General features: G+C 35.6%; 2 protein-coding genes across 4 annotated transcripts; one reads left to right on the top strand and one right to left on the bottom strand.

Moving 5' to 3' along the window:
* Positions 1-340: 340 nt before the first annotated feature.
* On the top strand, positions 341-3,451 carry LOC120070258 (cytochrome b561 and DOMON domain-containing protein At3g61750). Of its 3 annotated transcripts, none has more exons than XM_039022152.1 (5): positions 341-995; positions 1,459-1,855; positions 1,944-2,239; positions 2,723-3,028; positions 3,114-3,451. In XM_039022152.1, exons 1-4 carry the CDS (start codon positions 729-731, stop codon positions 2,996-2,998), a joined length of 1,236 nt encoding a protein of 411 aa, XP_038878080.1. In that variant the 5' UTR covers positions 341-728; the 3' UTR covers positions 2,999-3,028; positions 3,114-3,451. The 3 variants fall into 3 exon arrangements, with proteins under 3 accessions (XP_038878080.1, XP_038878079.1, XP_038878078.1); XM_039022151.1 differs by having other exon boundaries at positions 342-995; positions 3,132-3,451; XM_039022150.1 differs by having other exon boundaries at positions 342-995; positions 2,723-3,451.
* Positions 3,452-3,558: 107 nt separating this feature from the next.
* Positions 3,559-6,133, bottom strand: LOC120070259. Its single transcript, XM_039022153.1, has 6 exons — positions 5,893-6,133; positions 5,482-5,641; positions 4,867-4,919; positions 4,430-4,658; positions 4,285-4,331; positions 3,559-3,966 (listed from the first exon to the last, which is right to left on the bottom strand). Exons 1-6 carry the CDS (start codon positions 5,933-5,935, stop codon positions 3,764-3,766), a joined length of 735 nt encoding a protein of 244 aa, XP_038878081.1. The 5' UTR covers positions 5,936-6,133; the 3' UTR covers positions 3,559-3,763.
* Between the last annotated feature and the right edge of the window lie 18,996 nt (positions 6,134-25,129).

Here is a 25,129-nt window from a genome sequence, read left to right as displayed (position 1 = left end):
AACAAAAATTAAACCATGGTAAAAACCAATACTTATTTAAATTTAGAGTCTAAATTGATACAACTACTAGGGTAAAAATTAATTTCCCCTTTAAAATTAATGAACTCCATAGTATTAAACTTTTATCAACATGTCCACATTATTATGAGTTCAAGGGATGAATCAATATTTTTGTTATATCATGATACGTTCTTCAAACATAAAATATAATTAAAAAAATATTGTCAATGTAAACATAATATAAATAACAACATATTAACTTGTTTAAAAGGTATAAAATAGATTTTTTATTATTTTGAATATTTTTAAAATTTTTTGTTTTTAAAATTTTTTAAAATATCTATCGACATTAATACATCACTATTTTCATCGACATTTTCATAAAATTGTTTTTTTAATACAAGTGAGAGATAAAAAGGCTTGGAAGGAATGAAATATAGATGAAAAGAAGGGAAATGGCAGGTGGATTTTCGCGGGAAAATGATGATTTTGCCATCAATTACCAACCACTGTCGTCCCAAGTCGCTATCACCACCACAAACCAACTAACATTTTTCAATCAATCCATCCTTAGAACCCAAGTTACTGCAACCCTTCAACTCCCTTCCTATTCCTTTTTTCACCAATCAACTCTTCTTCTTTCATTCCCTTCTTCATCTTCTCCAACACCATTTTCCTCCCTTCATTAATTTCCCATCTCAATCCCTCCTTCAAAACCCCTTCTCCTAATGGCAAAATGGGGTTTTCTTATATCCCTTCCCAAATGTGTTGTTGGATTCTGTTTTTTACTCCATGTTTTGAACCTGCAGACACCGCCCGTGGTGGCCGATGATGAAGATGATGATTACGTTGCAGTAGATAGCAGCGGCTACAGCGGTTATAGCGGCGGTGTATCGGAGCAATGTGATACTGATTTGAGAAGCTTTCTTCCACCACCATATGGTAATTTAACCAATGTCGTCTGCAAACCCATCTGGAATACATTTGTATTACGGGTAAGTTTGATTTGATCTGAAATGTTTGGTTTAAATACTTCTTTAGTACTTTCACTTTTGATCCATTTTGGTAGTTATACTTTCAAAATGTTAGTTTCAGTATTTATACTTTCAACTTTAGTTCATTTTGATTCCTATATTTTCAAAATGTGTTGGTTCTTGTACTTTAAAGAAGTTACTATTTTGATCCCTTCATTTTTATTTCCATTTCATTTTTTAGGAATTAAAATGGTTACTTTCTAAAAATAAAAAGACTAAAATGAATTGTTTGAAAGTACAAAGAGAATAAAATGAACGTTTAGAAAATACAAAGAGAACAAAATGAATGTTTAGAAAGTACAAGAACCAAAATGAACAATATTGAAAGTATAGGAACCAAAGTAGTATTTAAACCTAAAGTCCTTTTTAATGTTTTGAAGAAAGAAAAGGAAATTTAAAGGGATTTTTGTGTTGGATTGTGCAGTATACACAAAATGAAGAGAATGTAATGAACATCATTGTATCAGCTTTATACACAACAGGGTGGGTAGGGATTGGGTTTTCAAGAGATGGGATGATGGTGGGATCAAGTGCAATGGTGGGATGGGTAAACAAGAAAGGCCATGCAAGAATCCACCAATATTACTTGCAAGGAAGAAAACAATCAGAAGTAATTCAAGACAAAGGAGAATTGCCACTTACTAATGTTCCTTCCTCAGTTGTATTGCATGGTGCCACCATTTACTTGGCATTTCAGCTCAAATTCAGTGTCATGGTTTCTCAGCAACCAATCCTCTTGGCTTTTGGGAATGCTTATCCTAGACATAATCACTTGACTACTCACAGTGATAAAACTGCTGTTGTTTTTGACTTCTCTGCAGGTTTTTTAAGCTGCCCACATCAGAACTTTGTGTGTTAACTGTTTGTTTTTACACCATTAAGAGTTTCTTGTATTGCTCTTTAACACAGGTTCCAAGTCTTCAGCAGCAGCAGTAGGCAGTGACATTGAACAGACAAAGAAAAACCATGGTGTATTGGGGATCATTGGATGGGGTCTCATCCTTCCAGTTGGGGCAATCATTCCTAGATACTTCAGACATAAGGATCCTCTTTGGTACTATCTTCATTCAGTAATTCAGTTTGTGGGCTTTGCCATTGGACTTACTACTGTTGTACTTGGAAGACAACTTTACAACAAAATTAATGCCAATGTACCAACTCATAGAGGCATTGGTATCTTTGTTCTTGTATTCAGCATTCTTCAGGTCTGTTTCAATCTGATGTTTTTCAATTTCTCTAATTTGGCTCTGCACATCAAGAACTATAAACATCTTTTGCACGTGTTCATAAACAAGAGACCGTCATTAGTAACAACAAAAACTTGGGTAATTACAATGAGTAGCATTTTTAAGGCTAATAATGAAGTATACAACAACATTTTTAAAGAATTACAAATATAGTAAAATCTATCAGTTACAGACTCTATCTATCTATCAACGTTACAGTCTATCACTGATAGACCCTTAAAGCTGGATATAAATTCTATATCTGCAAATTATTTTGCATTGTGCTATATCTACTGATACTTTGGGCCTAATTGCTATATTTGCAAATGCTCCTAACTTTTTACAAGAAGTTACATTTCAAGATCAGAAATTTCAAAACGCAATATTGATTTATCTTTTCTGAGAAAATAGAAAAGTAATGGGAATTGAAGTAATTGATTTGATGGGTTGGGGGAAATTTAGGTGCTGGCATTCTTTTTGAGACCCAACAAGGAAGCTAAAATCAGAAAGTACTGGAATTGGTATCACCATTGGTTTGGAAGGATTGCTCTGTTTTTTGGAGCATTGAATATAGTGTTGGGAATTCAAATTGGAGGAGCAGGAAATGAATGGAAAGTAGGCTATGGGTTTCTTCTTAGCATAATACTTATTGCAGTGATTGTTTTGGAAGCATTGGCATGGATGAAAAGATCAGATAAAGCTGCCATGAATTCATTTCAAATGAATCCAGTACCATAATTAAGCATTGTTTGGATATCTCATTTTCAGGTCTGTTCTTTCTCTTACTAATCTACTGTCTTTAAATAAGAGTATATTTTACTATTTACTGTTTAAAACTAACCTCATGGTGAAGCTAAATCTGCATTCTCAGACTTAACAGAAGATTGGTTTCATTGGGTTTTCATTGAGGGCTGGATCCTTGTAGTATGCTGAGTTCTTCTATATTAAGCAGAAGCCTTTCAACGACGAAGCTCTCTCGATGATTGATCATGATTACATTAGCTCATATGTTTGGCAATTGATGGTGTTTGTTATCCCAACTGCAAGTTTTTGGAGTGCTGAATCATTTGCAGGATGAAGAAGCCCTTGTATTGTTAACTCTGTTTCAAAGTATATTCAGACAATGCATTTTTGTAAAGTATGGAAACAGATATTTCTTTGTGATTGTCTATCAATCATCAATGCTGCTTATATTTGTGGAGGCAATTTTTTACCTTTTTCATCTCATTTCTTTTACTATTTATGAAAGTAATTTAAGAATTCAATCCACTGTGCATTTTTTTGTGGCAATGTACAAATTGCAGCTTAATGGATACACATTTATTCATTCCCAAACTGGAAAAGTACAAAGCTCCTGAATTACAATAATGCAGGCAGAAAAGTGGATGATTTTCAAAGAAGAGTATAGCAATGAGACAATACAGATGAAAAGGCTTAGAAACTATACTGTCAAATTCTTCTTGTGGTGATGAGGCAATATACCAACTTGTGCAAACTTTGGCTTTAATCATCCTTCTTTTTCGATGGAGAGCATATTATTTCCAAACATTTTCCGAGTTTTGAAAGAAATCCTTCTCTGGCTTGTGAATCAGTTTCCTCCTGAGGACGGATGGTATGAACAAGTGCCTCCATTTCATCTTTTGCTCTCTCAAAAATATTTGGCCCTTTCACTTCATTGATTGGCATTTTCTCATTTGAACTAATTTCTGTACCATTTTTCGTAAAAAGAAGCTCGTTAGAAGCAAAATAGCTGAAACTTTGTTATACTTTCAAATGAAACATATAATTGACGAGCAATCCAGAGCAAAAACATTAAGACCATTAGCAATGCAAACCATACAATGACAAAGACAACAAAAGTTAGAACATTCATATATGTGTGCATCAGTGGCCATTTAATATGAAACCAATCAAAACCAAAACTCAGGAGGTTGAAAAGTAAATCAGAGTACTGAGAACATAAGTAACAACAGAGCAAAAATAAACAGCATCTGTGGAGAATGCAAATTTGAAAGCTGTGTTACCTGAGATAGGCATTGCTTCTGTCTGCACTGATGCAGCATTTTCATCCCTTCAAAAGAATTGCAGGAAAAGAAACAAGTTAGGACAAAACTAAATTTATCTCATCACTAGTCGACCTAAACTAATTAAAATCAAGTAAATTGAGACCTTTTATCGAATGTCTGAGATTCTTTCTTAGAATGAATGGTCTGCATAAAAGCCTCATATTCTTCCACTGCGCGCTCTAATAAATTTGGAGCTTTGACTTCATTTAATGGGGTATCCTCTCCTATGTCATCACGCTGGCCATGAGTTTCCTTTGTTTTATTAATGTGCAAGATCTTCTCAATCTCATCCTTTGCTCTTCCCAACACTTTTGCTGCTATGACTGTACTATCTGATCCACACAAAAGAAGAAAATAAACTCCATATTTGTTTTGATATATGAAGTTATGCCTCCCCCAGGGATCAACTTTTATACATCGATCTCCCATCTTTCCACTTGAGAAAATTTGAACATAGGCTTATTTACGAAGAGAGGAGGACAAAAGTTATGCTACTAAACAAGTTGCAAACTCTAACATGAAAAGATACAAGGAAAACACCTGATTGAGACTTTGTTTTCTCTTCTTTGGACTCTGCTGCAGCAGTTTCATCCCTGCAATCAGAAAACAACACAAGGCTTTTATTTATATACATGGGGATAATTTCATTGAACTGGATCCTGAACTTGAATGAGTAGACTATCTTCAAAATCAAACTAAAATGTTGGTCCTAAAACCAATTGGTAAATCATCTAAAATTCAACGCCAAAACACCCAAAATCTAGAGAGAAAACACAAACGCACAAACTCAGCCACTTAAACTCCTAAATCCAAGCACAAAATCAGGTAACAAAAGAACGTCAAAACCTAGCACTGAACATTGAAATTTATTCTTAAAACAAACTCACAATACACCCACAAAACAAACCCCCATAAAAAAACGTCATCAACGCCTTAGACACAAATCTGTAAGTAATAAAAACATTTGACTATTGAAGTAATACATTAATGTTCTCACTCATATAAGTCCAAAGTAAAGTTCAACGAAATTATAACCTAAAAGTTTGATTGCACTTTTGAGTAAGATATGAATCAGATATCAACATATATACCAACTGGATGTTTGTAGTTGCATAATAAGTACATAAAAACCTTTCATAAATTTGTGGCTCTTACTTTGGGTGGATCGTTTGAACAAGCGCCTCAATCTCCTCTTTTACCCTCTCAAACACGTTTGGCGCCCTGACTTCATCCAACGGGGTGGTCTCGTCAATGTCATTACGCTTTCCATGAGTCTCCTTGATATGACGAGGCGATCTATCAATCTGGAACATTTCTGTGTAAAACGAATTGGATGCTTTTAATTCTCAATCTGTCAGCATAAGCCTACCGATTCAATATTATTCGTATTACAATAACTATGGAAAGTGATCACGTCAAACAGGAAAAAGAACCACCCTAAGAGAATGTAATCGCAATGCAGAATCATCATATGAATGACAACACAAAGCAAAAACAAACAGAAACACAACATTCAAAATTGGTTTTTAAGATGAAACAAGGAATTTGAGAGACGAGGGAGGGTACCGGGAGAAAGAAGTGGCGATCGGTCAGATTTGGATTCGGCCATATTCAATGTGAAAAGGGGATGGAATTCAAAGAATTGTGAGAAGATGAAGTGTAAAGAAGGAAGGATTGAAACAGAGGAGCGCCGGCGGCAGAAATGCCAGATTGGACAGAGCGTCTGCTGGGGCCCTGCCCAAATTCTGTGTGCTGTGTCTCCTCTCTCGCGCGTAAATGAAACGATTCTTATTCCTCGACTTTTAGAATTAATGGCATGGTTGACCCAAATTTTATGTTAATTTCTTTATAATCTTTTGTATGCGAAATTACCAAAATGACTTCATTGTCTATACATATAGATGTTTACGAGTTGAGACGGGAGGGTCGGAGATGACTTTTTCACTCTTCATTTCATTCTTCATGAACAAGAGTAGGTTGATATAGTCTAAATGTTAAAAGGAGAGAAATCTCCAAGAAACCAACAAAGTTTTTATTATGAATAATAATATATCAAATATAAAGAGGGGACTCTCTATTTATATAGAATTATAAGAATCCTAAAACGATAACTAAGGATTAACTCAATTTTACCAAAATATCCCAAACCTGTTACATCATATTCTATCCCTCCCAAAAAAACTCGAGTTTTAAAGTGAAAATGAAGATAAAAATAAAAATGTAAGCCACTCAAACGGAAACGTTTTTGAACATTCAACATCAATAGTATCCAAATTTTATGATTTAAGCCAATAAACACAAAAACTAATTGGTTCAAAAAATCATCTATTGTGAGAAGATATGCATAATTTTTAGAAGATTTGGGATCTTGATCGAAAGTCAGAATTTTCAATTTTTGTTGATCGGCCTTCTGGAGGTGATAGATGTGGGTTGATTCACATGGGTTGTGGGTTGAAAAACCCAAAATTTCATAAATGTATTGGATTTTCTTGGTCGAATTAGGAAAAAGGAAATAGGGTAGAGATTTGTTCAATACGGGTCGGGTCTAGGTCTGCATCCTTCAGATTAAGTCAGAAAGGGAAAATTGGCCTTTCTAGCGATTTTGCTAAAATACCCAAAATTTTTCTATTCAAAACATGTCAACTCCCTCCTTGTTTCAAGAATTAGCAATTCGGTTGTTCTCCTTTTTTTTTTGTACCCTCTAATTTTCACTTCAACATTTGGAGCTCCGATCGCGTTTTCTTACGTGTTTGAAAATTTGTATGGGTTTCCTGAATTTTGATAATTGTTTTCTTCCTCACAGTGGATTCCTTGAATTAATTATTTTTAAATTCTTGCAAATGTTCGGAAAGATGCTCCGTGTTTTGAGTCATCTTTCCCAACAAACGTTGGATTTTCTTGGCTACCTCCTTCATTTCTTCCAATACTTTAGGATTAATGTACAGATTGGGTATTCTTAAATAAGCTTCTTCATCATAATTATTATAGGACTGATTCTTGAATTTTCTCGAACATGTTTTGAACTTTCTTGGTCATTCTTCATATCATGAATAATTTCTGTCCCAAAATGCATTAGATCTTCTACAAAATTCCATTCTTGGATGATTCCTCAAAATTCTTCTTGATCTTCTTGTATTTAAAGGGTTCCCATAGTTAGATGTGTGTTGTTCAGCAACGAGCACAACTCACGAAGCTCCCCTCTTGTGATTAGCGTCTCCAAGAGTTTCCCAGACTTCCACCAGTGGTAATCAACGTTGGCCCAAACGGCTGCTTTGATACCAAATTGATGTAACTTAAAGTAATAAAAGGAGAATTTTCTCCAATCAAATCAAAGTCTTTATTATGAATGAGAAGATATCAAATATAAAAGGGGCTCTCTATTTATTGAGCATTATAAAAATTCTAAAAGAATAACTAAAAAGGTTAAAAACTAATTTGGTAAATAAAATCTAACTAATCAAGGATTAACCAAGATTAACTTATTTTTATCAAAATATCCCAAACCTGCTACATTAGAGGCTATGAAGCACAAAAACTTCATGTGACGCAAAGAATCAGTATCAGACACGTATCAGATACCGATACTTCCAGATACTTCACAGATACGTATCTGACACGCGATTTGACGTATCTATATTTTCAGATACGTATCTGATATGCGATTTAACGTACTTATTTATATGCGTACTTTTTTTTTAAAGAAAAAAAACAAGTAACTCATATAATCTTTCCCAATCTAAAATTAAGTAACCTATTTAAAAAACTCACTACTCGAGTCCAAAACTAAAAGAAAAATAAATAAATAACGGACCAAACCATAGACTAGAATCATCTAATCTCCATTTCACATTTGAGTCCTCACAAAATCCACCAAAATATAAACCATTTGGATGTTTTCAACAATAAGTTCTTCGTTTATCTTCATACTTCTCTCTCTAATCTTTTCTTCTTCTTCTTTACAATATGAGTTACTTTTCTATTGCATTTTATTAACTATTGTACTTCAATATCTTAGATGTTGCTTTTTTTTGTATTGTATTTCAGTGTTTGTATTCTATTTTGTGCTATTGTTATTAACTTGTATGCTAAATTTATCTATATCCTAGATTTTTTTAAAGAAAAAAATTAGAAATATATATATTAAAAAAATAAAAAAAAAGTGATATATCCTTAGACGTATCCGTATCTTAGTTTTTTAGAAATTGACGAATCGCCGTATCCAATCGTATTCATATCGTGTTGCCGTATCTGTATCTATGTTTCATAGATTACAGGTTCCTACAAGAAAATTTCCTTTTTTTTTTTTTTTTACAAAAAACAATAAATTATCTTAAATAACTACTATTGAATAGTTTTAATTAAATAATTTTTTTGTCATTATTTTTTATTTAAATGATTAATTCCACATGAAGATTGTCGTCTCACTCCCTCCTTCATTCCCAACCTTGTTTAAGGTAGGTTCTTGCAGGTTCGTCTTTATAGTAAATGAACATCTCTATACATGGCATTGATTGCTGAGTTCTGGACTCTTGGCCCTTGCTATTCTCGCCACTATACATCCCCACTTTAGGTCTTGCTCGACTCTTAGAACAAAGGAGAAGGAGCGAGGGCAAATAGTATTTATAAAGTTTGATTTTAAATTATTAAAGTTATGTTTAAGAGTGGTTTTTGAACACAACAAAAGTGACTTTATCTATTTTATGATCACTCTCAAACATGTTTCTAATCTAAATATGCCAACATGATACTCACTATGACATAAAACTTCACTATCAATTTCAAGTTCAAGTATTTGATCCATCAATTATTATTAAAAAAAACTAAATATGAAGATTTCCCATGACTTTTGCTTTTCCAACTAGATTAAAGCGTTGGTTTTATAAATTAATAATTCATTATGAAATGTTTTGGAGATACATATTCCAAGTTCTGAATTACTTATTTAAAAAAAAATTAATTAATTAGATAAATTAATTAAAATTTATTATAAATATTATGGTAATAGATGTTCATTAGATATTCATGCTTAGTGTCTATTGATCATGTGTCATGCCCTCATTTTTCAAAATATTGTCCATGTGTCTCAACATTGTCCATGTAACCCACCTCCTACTTGTCAAATTGCTTACAAATAATGGCATTTGGTGGATTTTGTAGAGATACATATTGGTGAACAATCCAAAAAGATTGGAGAAAATGGAGAATTGGAGAATTTTGCATAAATTTACTTTTGTTATTTATATATTATGTTTAATTTATTTTAATATATTTTTATTTTATTATTATATTATATTATATTTATTGTAATATTATATTTTATTGGTACCCGTGTTCCCGTTGTGCTCCTCAAGTTCACAACACGTTATCAGCACGAGCTCTTATTGTTTTCTTCACTAAAGGTAGGTCCTAAAAGTGTGTCAATTTTTTCTCTCTTCATTGCAATTAAAATTAAATGTTGTTTTACATATTTAATATATATTAAATTTCTAATATAAATATAATATTTTATAATAGTGTTACAATGAAAATATTATAAAATTAGAATTTGTAACATTTGATATTAATGGTAATAATTAATTGTCATTAGTGCTTGATGTGAAAATACACCTGGATGCCATAAAAATGTGATAATCAGAAAACAGTTTTTCTTCCTAAAGCTCATCATAAATAGATGCACTTGAGGCTCCAAAATTTTAAATCAATATGTTAGAGATTTTACCTTTCAAATATGCTCATACAATAGCAATATCGAGAGAAAGGTTTTAAACTGTATTTTGAACTAATTTTATGTCTTCTCGTAGCCAAACAAAATAACAAATTATGGATAAAAAATCATGAATCTCAACCAACTGGAACAACACAATTCCCTGAAGTGAATGCAGTGAATGTTAATAATCGTGGTCGAGGTCATGGTCACGGTCGAGGTCATGAACGTGACAGGAGAAGAAATGATTATTATTTTCGTGGTAGTCGTTCTAATCATTCAAATTTCAAAAGAACGATACAAAATGATTATCACAAAGGAAAAATCCACAAGATAAGAGTTCAAAAAAATGTTGAAAATAAATGCTCCCGATGTGATGACTAGGCAGTAGTCACATTACTGTGGTACATCAAAATACTTAGTTGATCTCTATCAAATCTCCCTGAAGAAAAAAGGGAAAAATGTGGAAGCAAATTTTGTATACCAGGATAATGAGATATTTTACCATCCAATATAACATATTTGGATGTGACACATTTTTTTCAAATCTCTTGAAGAGAAAATTGGCACAATTGATGCCATAACAAGTATTTCTTTTGATTTTGAAAATATTTAGTATTAAATTTTATATATTCCAAGTGTTGTTTTTCTTATTGTATTTATTTTCTTTTAATGAAGAAACTTGAATCATTTTCATATGTTAGGTGACTAAAAAATGAGTAAAGAAGATCTATGTCTGACAGACAATACAACTACACATACAGTACTTACAAATAAAACATATTTTTCCAAACTGACAATGCTGAAAGTAAAAGTCAATACGATATCAGGTTCTGCAAACCTGATTGAAGGCTTTAGAAAAGCAAATATTATTTTGCCTAGAGGAATAAAATTTACAATTGACAACACATTTTTCTCTAGTCAATCAAATAGAAATCTACTTAGTTTTAAATATATATGTTGCAATGATTATCATATTGGGACTGATAGAAAGAACAATATGGAGCATTTTTATATCATATCTACTGTCTCATATGAAAAACATATATTGGAAGAGTTGTCTGCTTTATCTTCTGGATTATATTATACTCATACACGAGCAATTGAAACATATGCAACGATGAACGTAAAGTTCATAAATCCATACATATTTACAATTTGACATGACAAATTAGGTCATCTAAGGTCTATAATGATGAGAATAATTATTGATATTCAAATGGACACAAATTGAAGAGTCAGAATGTAAACCCCTAAACCTATTTTACTAATTAATTGTGTTTAATTTTCTGTGATTATGAGTTAATGGTGTTTATGTAGTTGAATATTATGTAAAGCATGCTATAATTGTGTATAATGTTTAAAAGAGGAAAATTTCCTAAGCATTAGGAAGGTGTGCTCTCGGGTTGTGAAGAGCAGTCAACACTTAGGAAACTTAAGAGTTTAAAGCAATAGGAAGATAGGAGTGTGGCAGAGTTGGGGGAGGGCAAAAAATTTCCTAAGTGTGGAAAGGGAGGCTCTCGGGTGAAATAAGTGCAAGTGGTACTTAGAAGAAATAAAAGAGCTTGAAAATGGTTTTGTCATGTCATTTGTTCAAGATTTCAAATAGAAAAATGACTAAGTGTGAGGCTTGCAGTGAGGGCCATGAAGAGGTTAGCAGAGCCTACCAGGGGAATGGTTATCAAAGATGTGTTGGCTTCACTAGAGGTTAGTGAAGGCCAGGGCATGCGATAAGCGTGCAGTCAAACTTGCCTAGGAGAACACATGAGAAATGCCAAGGCAAGAGTTAGGCGGGCTGCAAGGTATGCACTGGCCGAAGGATAGAGAGGTTGGGTTGATGTGGATGACTAAAGGCATAAACATTGGCTTAAGGGGCATTGAGGTGTGCCTTAGAGGTTAACTAAGGCTTTGATGAGCAACAAGTCTCAACGTAATTGCCTAAGGCAAGGTGCAAGAGACAATGACTAGTGAGGCGATGGTTGAGAGAGAGGGGCAGTTTAAGCGATGAATACGATGTGTGCCCAACCTATGCGTTGGGTGAAGCTGAAGTACTTAGGATAATCACCTAGTTAGGGGGCATGTGGCGTGTTTAGAGCCTTAAGCTCGAGTTAATGGCCTAGGTGTTACTTTATTAAGCCCTCTGATCATGCATACACTAGTATAAAAGAAAGTTAGAAATGGAGAGCTCGATTTTGGCATTCTACTCGTGCTAAAGAAGGAGAGTTTTTGCCAACTTGAAGCTTGAACAATGAAGAAGTTAATCCAGGGCTACCGGAGGGAAATTCTTATGGAATTTAGCTGGAAGTTGAAGAATTCCTCTAGTGCTCAAGATTGTTAGGTTACTCATACATGTTATAAAGATTGAAAAATTTCAAGCTCATGGAGAGGACTCAGAGGTTGAAATTTTAAGGTGAGTTATTTAAGATGTCAGGGAATAAGTTCTTAGAAAGAAGTCTCATGAGATAAAGTCTGGAACTTAAGTTATTCAAGCTGGAAAATTAAATATGGAATTTTTGGTTGGATGAACAAACAGGCAGCTACCACCCAAGCATAAGTAAGCAGCTAATCGGCTGAGGCTAAGTGTGGACGTGTGCATGCATAGGCAAGGGTATGGATAGAGTAAGAAGGTGTCGTAAAGTGCGCGAGAGGCTGCATGTAATGGAATAGGCATGCTGAGGGTTGCGGCCACAAGCGCCCATCGCATAGGCGAGGTAGACGCATCCTAATGCCATTGAGCACCAGTGCGCGATTGCTACCCACTTAACTAATCACAAGGTAAAATCTGGTTAATGATGGTAATACGCTGAGTACCTATGTGTTGGAGTTGGGGATGCAGAGAGTAAAAAGGAATAAGATGACCATTGAATTGGATTTGGACTTAGTATATATTAAAGTTGAATAGTGAAGTTAAGCTCAAGAGGGAGCTAAAGGCATTAAATAAGGATTTTATTATTTTTAAAGGGAAAACGCATATTGAGGAGACCTACAACCCATTGAGGAAGTAACTCAAAGATAGTGAATGACTAGCTTTCAAAAGTTTACTGGGTGTTTCACTAATGAGTTTGCAACACATAGTTAGTTTTAACTTGATTTTCTTAATGCATGACTTAAGTATTGAAAATTGATGTTGAATGCATGAGTATAGTTTAACAACAGACTTTAAATATAACTTCCATGCATTCCAACTAAGCTTTACGCTATGTTTATGCATGAAACTAAGCTTTTCAAGGATTTCCTATAACATGTTGAGTATATACTATTTTATGATAAAGATTCATGTAAAGTAAAATGTTTTATGCTTAGTATGCAAAATCTACTCCTGGACATTGGTATCGAAGGTATGATAAGGTACTCAGTTACAGGGAGATCCTCGCTACCGAAGGTATGGTAAGGTAGACAAGATCTTAGTCAGTTCTACATGCACGTAAGATCTATGTTATTGACGTTGATGAGATCAAGGAAAAGGGCTTTCTCTCAACTAAGGTTATTAAGGATTGAGTAAAATGGCTCTCCCATATGGTTAGTCAAAGGAGTAGGGGCACTTTGCAGGAAATGATGATGAGTTTCATTTCAGGATTTTTATGTGCCATGCTTTTACTTTTCCAGCTTTAATCTTAAACACTGTAGATGTTTTTTAAATATTTTATGGAAAGCATTGTTTATGTTGTTCTTGTATGAAAGCATGTTTCTTAAAATAGTCACTTACTGGACATTTTAAACTCATTCTTTAAAATGTTTTCTCTCCTCAAGTAGTGGTCAATATCCTGAAGTCTAGAAGATTTGTCAGTTAGTCACTACTTAGGATCTTTCAAGCATTTTGAAGTTTAGATAGTCCACTTTGCTATATTTAGACCCTTGTCTTGTCTGTACATGTCATGGGGAAAGGGGTAGAACTTGTGTCAAATTGTTGTTATATTAAACTTAGTTTCTAGAATTTATTAATGTATGTTGGTTTGATAACTATTTAGCAATATATATATAAGTATAGTTAAATGTTGATGAGATTGTGGTAGGATGTTAAGATTATGAATTGCCAATAAGGTTTAAAAGGTACTAAAGAGACAGGTTCACAGGAACAGTTTGGACCGTAGTTATCATAAGAGAGTTGACGACTGCGATCTTCACATGCCTTTGCGGATTTGGAAGATAATTTGGGAGGGGGTGTGACACATAAGATTCTTCAATCTAATGCATTATCATGTGATGCTTGCGCTCAAGGAAAATTGATAATTAGACCATCACCAATTAAACTGGGAATTGAATCCCCTACATTTTTAGAACAAATTCAAGGTAATACATGTGGACCTATTAATCCACTGGTGACGAAAAATTAGCCGTCAAAGACTTGATGACTAAAATTAAGTGAATGCAATATGCGATGCATGTCGTAGGCTATGCGTTGATTATCATGCGTCAGTGGTCATGCGTTGGAATGAACTATGCGTTAACGAATGTATGTGATGACCATGCGTTCCTGTCACAAGTTTTCTTGTGCTTACGCCAAGTATAACGCGAACGCAAGTTTCTCGAATGATCCGAAGTCGAACTCAAGGACTTGTAGCTAGATGCTATGCGGTAATGTGTTTACGGCGGATGAATAAAAGAATAATGGAGGGGTTTTATGCTATAACTACTCCTACTCCTAACTAACAAACAATGCAATGAGAATATGAATGAGAGGTAGAGACACGACAACTGTTGACGCGTAGTAAATGGATGGTAAATAGATAAAATGTGAGGATGTCTTCATCGCAACCTTTAAAGTGACCGCAAGGGCAACCTCAGCCAACGCAAGCTATACAATCATGCTAAACACACTTGAGCCTATTTCTAGGACGTATGCGATGTGTATGCAAAAGAGTCGAGATGACCGTATACCACAACCGTATCCTACTTCTTAGACGCATGCAATGTCCTTTCCGTAGGGTGCACACGCTGTGTAAAAGCAAACAGAGCTTATTCCTAAGTTCCCCATTCTTGCTTATGTATTCCAATCCGCTCTCTCGAGTCTTAGATTTGGATTTTAAACTACTCTTCCAAGTATGCCTAAATGATGAATGATGTGCTCATAAGACAAGGTAACCACATAAACTTGGCTGATGTAAGATTATTCCTATCTCTAGTGAATACTTTTTTACATTGCTTAACACGACCAACCACTTACCCTCCCGGGCAGTTGGTTGTTACTGACTTTACTTATAGACAAGCATTGTGTTCGCCTATAGGCAGGCGTTGCTACAGCTTCACACTAGGCAAATAAGGTTTTCTCACACACTCATGCAACACACACCTCCCAGTAGTTTGCTACATCCTTCATATCTCTAATCTGTATGACTAAGTATGCGATACTCTAGCAATCTCACTAAGTGATGCAATGAAAGTTAAGGATGGTAAGTAAAGAAAGATGGAGATGGAATCGAAGGAAACATAAAAATGCATTGAACACACAATGTATTAATTTCTTAATCCAAAATGTAATACAATACAATATAAGAAAAGGAGAAAATGAAAGGACCACCTGGAAGCAATGTCTTGCTTCCAGCAGATGTGTGTGAAGGCTACCAGTGGTGCCATAGATGGGCGGTGGAGCTAACTCTCTCGAGATCTAACTCCGTTGATGGCTCCGGTCGTAACTTGGAATGGATGAGGGAGATGATGAACTCTCAAGCTTTCTTCTAACGTGTTTATCTGGATCACAAGGATCCACCCGAAGACCGAAACTTGGATGATTTGCAATTCTGCTCAACAACCTCTATTTATAGAGCTTGATCGCCGACAACATTAATGAACTGCTCTGATTCTGACATTCTCGGCGTGTTATTCCTTTTCTGAATCTCTGCTTCTAACGGCGTGGTAGGTGAAATGTCAACATGATCTTTTGATTTTTCCGAGATATGCGTTGATGCGTTCATTCCACCAACCTTGCGGTCATCCCACTATTATGCGTTATCGTGTAGCCGCAATCTTGAAATGACTGCATTCGCGTGATTACCGCAACTTCTACACGATGACCGCAATCGCGTGACGATCGCAACTCCTATGCAATGGACGCATGCAGTTGATTACCGCAACACCCATGCATTGATCATATGCGTCTGCGTTTGCGATGGAGAATTTCTCCGCATGCGGTCGTCTATGCGGTAGTCTGGCTTGCTCGTCTGCGTCCACTTCCTGCATTAGCTACAAAAATAGACAATTGAATGCATAATAACGCATAATAATGGGTTAGCCGAGATTCTCAATGCAGAACGCCGCAAACTCATTTTCTCATGAATTCCTAACATAATTGTCGCATATTCTGCTTAACAACCCTCATAATTCTAAATAAAGGCCTAAGATGACGTGTATTTCTGCATGTCATCACACCCTCAAACTTAGAATCATGCTTGTCCTCAAGCATGCGTTATACTCAAGAAATTCTAACTTACCGTCAGGCTTTCCTTTGCGATGACCAGCCTCTCAGAATATAATTTCCTTGCTCCTCTAACCATCGTCGCAATGCTCTCCTCCACTTCCGCTGCTTCTTTAAAAAGATCTTTTCTAAGTTTAGATCTGGTAAGCCTTCGTTTAAAAACTTTTTATTCATTCACCGCAACTTTGCGTTTAGCTTTTGAAAATGCATTCGTTCAGAACAATTCAAAACTTTGTGATTACTTATTCAATTGCGGCGTTGAATTTAATTACGCTCTTCGTTTTGGCTTACCCCCACGTGTGTCATGCGAGCATCCAACCTCGGCTGCGTTCCAAATTCAACTCAACTCTTGTCTTGCTTGATTTGGCTTGCGCTAGATGGAGGAGTTGCACTTATGCGTTGATCCTGGTGACTTACATTCGTTTTGGCTTACCCCCACATGTGTCATGCGGACATCCAACTACGGGTAAGTGCCTTTCACAACTTAACTCTTATCAACATGGGTTCCCCATTGCGTTGACAGTGGAGTTGTTATCCTCAAAATTTCTTCTTTTTTTTTTTTCCTATAGAAATGATCGCAATGTAATGAATGCGATTCTCCGAGACCGCTGCCACCCCCCAAACTTAGAGGTTGGCAACGTTCTCACCGCAAAGCTAAAAACAAATTTAACAGGAATGTGGTAATAAATGTTGGAGCAAAGGTTTGCACAAAATAAAACTTAAGACTTTCAAATTTTGAAGAAGCTATTAAAAGTAAGGTGAGCCTTGTGATGTTAGTTAGTGGATGTGGTGAATTATATGTACCATCATAGATGCACCACAAAGGAACGCAATCAGACAAGGAGAATTTCAAAAAGGATAATGCATAAAGGATAACAAGAAAGGACCTTAGGCGGAATAACGCATATGATTATGCATTGGAATTCATGCGATCGAAGCCATGCGTTGAAGGATGAAGGGAATTCTTCCGCTGTAATACGCACCGAGGAGACTTATTGTCGCACCTACAAAGAGCAAATGCACCACAACCAAGGAAGCAACCATATATCCAAAATAACAATAAAAATAAACTAAACTAAGAAAGCAAGATAAAGATAGAGTGAAAGACGTCCCTGGAAAAATTGGAGTGTTGTCACCACAAGGAGTCTTCCATGTAAGAGATTGCTCTCAACTGCTTGGGTCAAGGGACTCGCCCTGACCATTGGAACTTTTGGAAATTGGTGGGCGCATGTGGCCGTCATGCGCTTAGAATTACCTTCAGCATATGTGACTGATTGCCCTTCTACCTCAGGTTCAATATTGGCTTTTGGCACATCGCCTACACTTCAATATTGGTTGCAACCTGGTCGCATAAGCTACAATACTCCCAAGATAAAAAGGTTGACTACAGAGACACAAAACTCAACAAACAATTAGCTGCCAAGTCCCCGGTAACGGCGCCAAAAATTTGGTGACGAAAAATTAGCCGTCAAAGACTTGATGACTAAAATTAACGGCGCCAATATGCGATGCATGTCTTAGGTTATGTGTTGATTATCATGCGTTGGTGGTCATGCGTTGGAATGAACTATGTGTTAACAAATGTATGCGATGACTATGCATTCCTGTCACAAATTTTCTTGTGCTCACACCAAGTATAATGCGAACACAAGTTTCTTGGGTGATCCGAGGTCAAACTCAGGGTAGCTAGATGCTATGCGATAATGTGTTTGCGGCGGATGAATAAAAGAATAATGGAGGGGTTTTATGCTACAACTACTCCTACTCCTAACTAACAGACAACACAATGAGAATATGAATGAGAGGTAGAGACACGAAAATTTTGACGCATAGTAAATGGATGGTAAATAGATAAAATGTAAGGATGTCTTCATCACAACCCTTAAGAGTGACCGCAAGGACAACTTCAGCCAATGCAAGCTATGCGATCATGCTACACACACTTAAGCCTATTTCTAGGACGTATGCGATGTGTATGCAAAAGGGTCGAGATGACCGCATACCGTCACCGTATCTTACTTCTTAAACGCATGCAATGTTCTCTCCGTAGGGTGCACACACTGTGTAAAAGCAAACGGAGCTTATTCCTAAGTTCCCCATTCTTGCTTATGTGTTCCAATCCGCTCTCTTGAGTCTTAGATGTGGATTTTAGACTACTCTTCCAAGTATGCCTAAATGATGAATGATGCGCTCATAAGACAAGGTAACCACATAAACTTGGTTGACGTAAGATTATTCCTATCTCTAGTGAATACTTGCTTACATTGCTTAACGCGACCAACCACTTACCCTCCTGGGCAGTTGTTTGTTTCTGACTTTACTCATAGACAAGCATTGCGTCTGCCTATAGACAGACGTTGCTAAAGCTTCACACTAGGCAAATAAGGTTTTCTTACACACTCATGCAACGCACACCTCCCGGTGGTTTGCTACATGCTTATCTCTAACCTGCATGACTAAGTATGCGATACTCTAGCAATCTCACTAAGTGATGCAATGAAAGTTAAGGATGCTATGTAAAAAAAGATGGAGATGGAATCGAATGAAACATAGAAATGCATTGAACACACAATGTATTAATTTCTTAATCCAAAATGTAATACAATACAATATAAGAAAAGAAGAGAAAATGAAAGGACCAACTGGAAGAAATGTCTTACTTCCAGGAGATGTGTGTCAAGGCTACCGGTGGTTCCATGGATGGGCGGTGGAGCTGACTCTCTCAAGATCTAACTCTGACGAAGGCTCCAGTCGTCACTCGAAATGGATGAGGGAGATGAAGAACTCTCAAGCTTTCTTCTAACGTGTTTGTCTGGATCACAAGGATCCGCCCAGAGGCCGAAACTTGGATGATTTGCAATTCTGCTCAACAACCTCTATTTATAGAGCTTGATCACCGACAATATTAATGGACTGCTCTGATTCTGACATTCGCGACGCGTTAGTCATTTTCTTAATCTCTACTACTAACGACATGGTAGGTGAAATGTCAACATCATCTTTTGATTTTTCTGAGATATGCGTTGATGCGTTCATTCCACCAACCTTGCGGTTATCCCACTATTATGTGTTATCGTGTATTTGTAATCTTGAAATGACCACATTCATGTGATTATCGCAACTTCTACATGATGACCACAATCGCTTGATGATCACAACTCTTATGCGATAGACGCATGCGGTTGATTACAGCAATACCCATGCGTTAATCGTATGCGTCCACATTTGCGATGGAGAATTTCTCTACATGCGTCGTCTATGCGGTAGTCCGGCTTCCGCGTCTGCATCCACTTCCTACGTTAGCTACAAAAATAGACAATTGAACGCATAATAACGCATAATAATGGGTTAGCCGAGATTCTCAATGCTGAACGTCGCAAACTTATTTTCTCATGAACTTCTAACATAATTGCAGCATATTCTGCTTAAAAGCCCTCATAATTCTAAATAAAAGGCCTAAGATGACGTGCATTTCTGCATGTCATCACACCCCCAAACTTAGAATCATGCTTGTCCTCAAGCATGCGTTATACTCAAGAAATACTAACTCACCGCCAGGCTTTCCTTTGCGATGACCAACCTCTCAGAATATAATTTCCTCACACCTCTAACCATCGCCGTAATACTCTCCTCCACTTCAGTTGTTTCTTCAAAAAGATATTTTCTAAGTTTAGATCTGGTAAGCCTTCACTTAAAAACTTTTTATTCATTCACTGCAAATTTTCATTTAGCTTTTGAGAATGTGTTTGTTCAAAACAATTCAAAACTTTGCGATTACTTATTCGATTGCGGCGTTGAATTTGATTACGCTCTTTGTTTTGGCTTACCCCCACATGTGTCATGCGGGCATCCAACCTCGATTGTGTTCCAAATTCAACTCAACTCTTGTCTTGCTTGATTTGGCTTGCGCCGGACAGATGAGTTGTGCTTATGCGTTGATCCTGGTGACTTACTTTCGTTTTGGCTTGCCCCCACGTGTGTCATGTGGAAATCCAACTATGGGTAAGGTCAGATCATGGTAAAGAAGGTTTGGTGGTTGTATAATTCTCAAGCGAAAAGTCGTCTACTTGCAAAGTCGATGGGGTTTCACACTTCGCAAAGTGTTCTCAATAAATTATGGAACCATATAAGTTGACAACATTTTTGCATACAATGTTACTCACGATACTATTTATGAAAGTGAGTATGAAAAATACAGACAAGGAAAGGATTAATTTATGTGGAAAGAAACAATCCAATATAAATAAACTCAATTTTCAAATCGTGAGGACTAGTAGTCCAAACATCAGAGAATGTTAAACATGTGGGATGCAAGTGGAGTATCTGTAAAACAAATAGAGCAAAGTCACAAGATATAAAGCGAGACAGATCTCACAATAATTCTCGCAATATACTAGTATTAATTATGAGAGAACATATTCTCTAATGGTCGATATACAATACCATGAGATATTCAATTTATTTGATTGTGTATGAAAAATTTAATATACATCTTATGGATGTAGTCATACCACATTTATATGAATCTCTTAATAATGATATTTATTTATGAAAATTCCTTAAGAATCAAAGGTACCATAATCGTATTATTCAAATATTAGAGAGAATCATATATATATCATAAAGATTCTTATAAAATATTCCTACGAATGTGATATAATCATCTGATTTAATATTTGTTGGTATGAAGGTACAAAAATAACCCTATTTGTTCATATCCTTTTATAAAGAAATCACAACCTGGGATTTATTATATGTTGATGATTTGAGTAGAAACTCCTGAAGAGATTTCAAAGGCAATATAATTTCTGAAGAAAGAAATTGAGATGATAAATTTTGCCTTAACTTGCAAATAAAGCATAGAGCAAATAGAATTGCATCAATTTATACATTAAAGTTCTTTTGTGGATTATGTGCATCACCGAATACTCCTATAGTGGTTCATTTACTTGATGTGAAAAGAATATATCATCTGATCTCAGAAATATGATAAAGAATGTTAGGTCCTGAAGAACCATAAAATTTTGAGAAATAAGTGCACTTATATAACTTGACTAGTTTATACACTGCATTCTATAGTAATTTTCAATAATTTTGTTACATATATATAATATTCCTCCCAAAGAAAGATATTGAAGTAGAGTTAAACATATGGTATGTTTTATTTGAGAATTAGTTTATATTGATTTATTTTATTCTAATAAATCTAATTATGATCTAGTTGGTTGTGAATATGTAGGTTAGTTATCTAACCCATACAAGCTAGATCTTAAACAGGTTGTTTAGTACATGGAGAAGAATTTTTATATCATGACGATCAGTGAAACAGACCAAAATGTTTACTTCTTCAAATCATGTTAAAATTATTGCAATTCACAGGGCTAGTCGAGAATATGTATGGCTAAGATCAATGACTCAGCATATTCATGGAATATGTGGTTTGTCTTCAAGTAAAAATCTTCCAACAATATTATATAAAGATAACACAACATGCATATTCCAAAACAAATGAGGATATATTAAAGGAGGTAAAACAAAGCATATTTTACCAAAGCTTTTTCACACTCATTATCTTGAAGAAAATGATGACATCACTGTACAACAAATTTATTCGAAGGATAACCTAGCAGACTTATTTACAAAATCATTACCTGTTACACCCCCTCCCAAATTATCCTCCAAACTCGAGAAGGGATGTGAAGACAGCAGTCACCTACCTTCTTATGACAACTACTGTCCAACCTATTCCTATGAACCTGCCTCTTTAGCATCCGTTAAACCTGATTAGCAGTTTATAATCTCAATTGAAGGAATCAGTGAAGGTTCGTGAGCAGAAATGGGGATCGAACCCAAATCCCAATTTTACAGAATTAAGAATTTTTATAGAATTATGCAACAAAACTTAAAATTACAACATGCTTATATTAATAAAGAAAAGAGAAGATGGAGAAGAATTACTAACCCTTGAAGAACTTTTTTTCTCGTAAGATTTCTCTTATGCAAAATGGCCATGAACTCGAAACCCCAATTTTAACACCACCAATTAGTTTCTTTTGTATTCTCTAGGATGAGAATCACAAGAGTTTTATGGGCTCTGTGATTTTTGAAAAGGGAAAGAATTGAGAGAGGAGAAGAGAGATTGGGAAGAGAGATCTCATAACAGTTCTATATATTCTTCTCTGTAAAAAACGAATGAAGAAGATGAAGATCCAAATCTTCCAACCACCCACACAGTACATGGGTTTAGAGAGAATAGGGGAAGGAAGTTACTTCCCTCCCTTAATTTCAAAATTTTAAAATTAAATAAATTTAATTTTAATACATATATACATACATACATACATACATTATGTACATATATATGTATATGTATATATATATGTATATAACGATATGTTATATCATATAACATATAACCTATGCGTAGTATTGTATCACATACAATATAACATATAGTTTTAATTCTCTCAACAACGATATTTAATATGAATCCTATTTATATTAAATCTAATTATATGAATCCAATTTACATAATTAATATCTGAATCATATTCAAATATTTATTTCCTCTTAAATAAACTTATTATTATAGTGTATCAAATATATTATAGTATTTATATCATATATAATTAAATTAAATTAATTATGTCCCATATAATTAGTTCCCTCAATTAATTTGAACAATTAATCAAAAATTAATTCTCATTTAATCCACGTTGAGCTACAGAGGGGATCTCATGGACCTGTAGCTTCAAGCTCCAATGGTACTTGAATAATTAATTGAACTCCTTTAATTATATTATTCAACATTCATTAACTGTTGGGCACTCCACTAAAGACCGACAGTTGCACTCTTCGCACTACATATATATTTCTATGTGCATTGGATAAAACCAGTCAACAGGGTGATGACCCTTCACAAATTGCTTGTAAGTTCAACTAGGCCAAAAGTACCGTTTTGCCCTTGTAGTTACATCTAACTTCTTAAGTACCACTAATCCTTCTAATAAATCTTAAATCTGTCTCTTATACACATCTAGATGTGTATAAGAGACAGGTGATGACCCTTCACAAATTGCTTGTAAGTTCAACTAGGCCAAAAGTACCGTTTTGCCCTTGTAGTTACATCTAACTTCTTAAGTACCACTAATCCTTCTAATAAATCATAAATTATAGTCCAACTATGACTAAACCCCTTTCGGGCTAAGAGAGGGTGTGGCACGCCACATTACTCAAGCCCCAGAATCAGCCCTTAAGAGAGCAATTTATCTACTTACCCCAACCTCGGGGAAGGAGTGAATTCCATCTTGCGTAGCTGTGTTCCTCACTCTTCAATCAGACGAATCCTCAAAATGGTAGGCTTGTTGAGTCGGTGATCTGACGACTCTTACTCATACAAATCAAAGGATCGCCCTCATAGGCAGGAAGTTCACAACTCACTCAGGATTCAGGTCATGTCACCTATGGTCGTCCTGGTGAAATGTAAGTCTCTATTATGAACAGTGTTAGATAATGAGACTAGTCATTTCGTGGTCCGGTCTTATACAAACTTCTTTGTATAGAATGCCCTCGCTCACATGTCTCTATATGAATAATTAGGATTAAATTATTTGTAACACTTTACAATAACTGTAACATCTACAAAGCAGGTCGTACTCGTAGTGTCACCAGGATAAGGTATTCAACCCTATCCATCTACTATAGACCATTTAGGTTATCACTTAAACATGATCCACTGTATGTCTCTACATACATGTCTCTATATACATGTTTAAGCAATTGAATTGGTTCCCACAAGGACAACTACGGGGTGGAGAATCTGCATGGATTATCGCAAGCTGAATTTGGCCACTAAAAAGGACCACTTTCCACTCCCGTTCATTGATCAGATGTTAGACAAACTTGCGGGGAATGAATTTTTCTGCTTTCTTGATGGCTATTCAGGGTATAACCAAATATCAATTGCGTCAGAGGACCAAGACAAGACAATCTTCATGTGCCCATTTGGTACGTTTGCATTCTGACACATGCCATTTGGACTCTGTAATGCACCAGGCACTTTTCAACGATGCATGATGCCAATATTCTCAGATTACTTGGAGGAGTCAGTCGAGGTATTCATGGATGATTTCTCAGTCTTCGGCAGTAATTATGATTCCTGTTTATCTAACCTTGAAAAAGTTTTGAAGAGATACGTGGCAACAAATCTTGTTTTGAATTGAGAAAAATGCCACTTTATGGTGGAAGAAGGAATAGTTTTAGGTCACAAAATCTCCAAGGCAGGATTGGAAGTTGACCAGGCAAAAATCGATGCAATTTCCAAATTACCCGCACCTGTGAACGTAAAAACAGTTAGGAGCTTTCTAGGACACGCGGGGTTTTATAGAAGATTTATTCGCAACTTCTCCCAGATCGCAAGACCCTTAAGTGCACTTCTTGAAGCTAACCGCGAGTATAATTTTGATGACGCCTGCACCAAAGCATTTAACACATTGAAAGATGCACTCATCTCCGCACCCATTTTGATTGCGCCCGATTGGACGCAACCATTTGCCCTGATGTGCGATGCCAGCGGATATGCTGTGGGCACAGTTTTTAGTCAGCGCAAGGATAAGGTATTGCATCCTATTTATTATGCCAGAAAAACACTGAACGACGTGCAGGAGAACTATACGACCACAAGGAAA

This window comes from Benincasa hispida, chromosome 1, assembly GCF_009727055.1.
Source record: "Benincasa hispida cultivar B227 chromosome 1, ASM972705v1, whole genome shotgun sequence".
Taxonomy (NCBI): Eukaryota; Viridiplantae; Streptophyta; class Magnoliopsida; order Cucurbitales; family Cucurbitaceae; genus Benincasa; species Benincasa hispida.
Note: the sequence above shows the minus strand (reverse complement) of the source record. Positions and strands in the feature narration are given on the sequence as shown.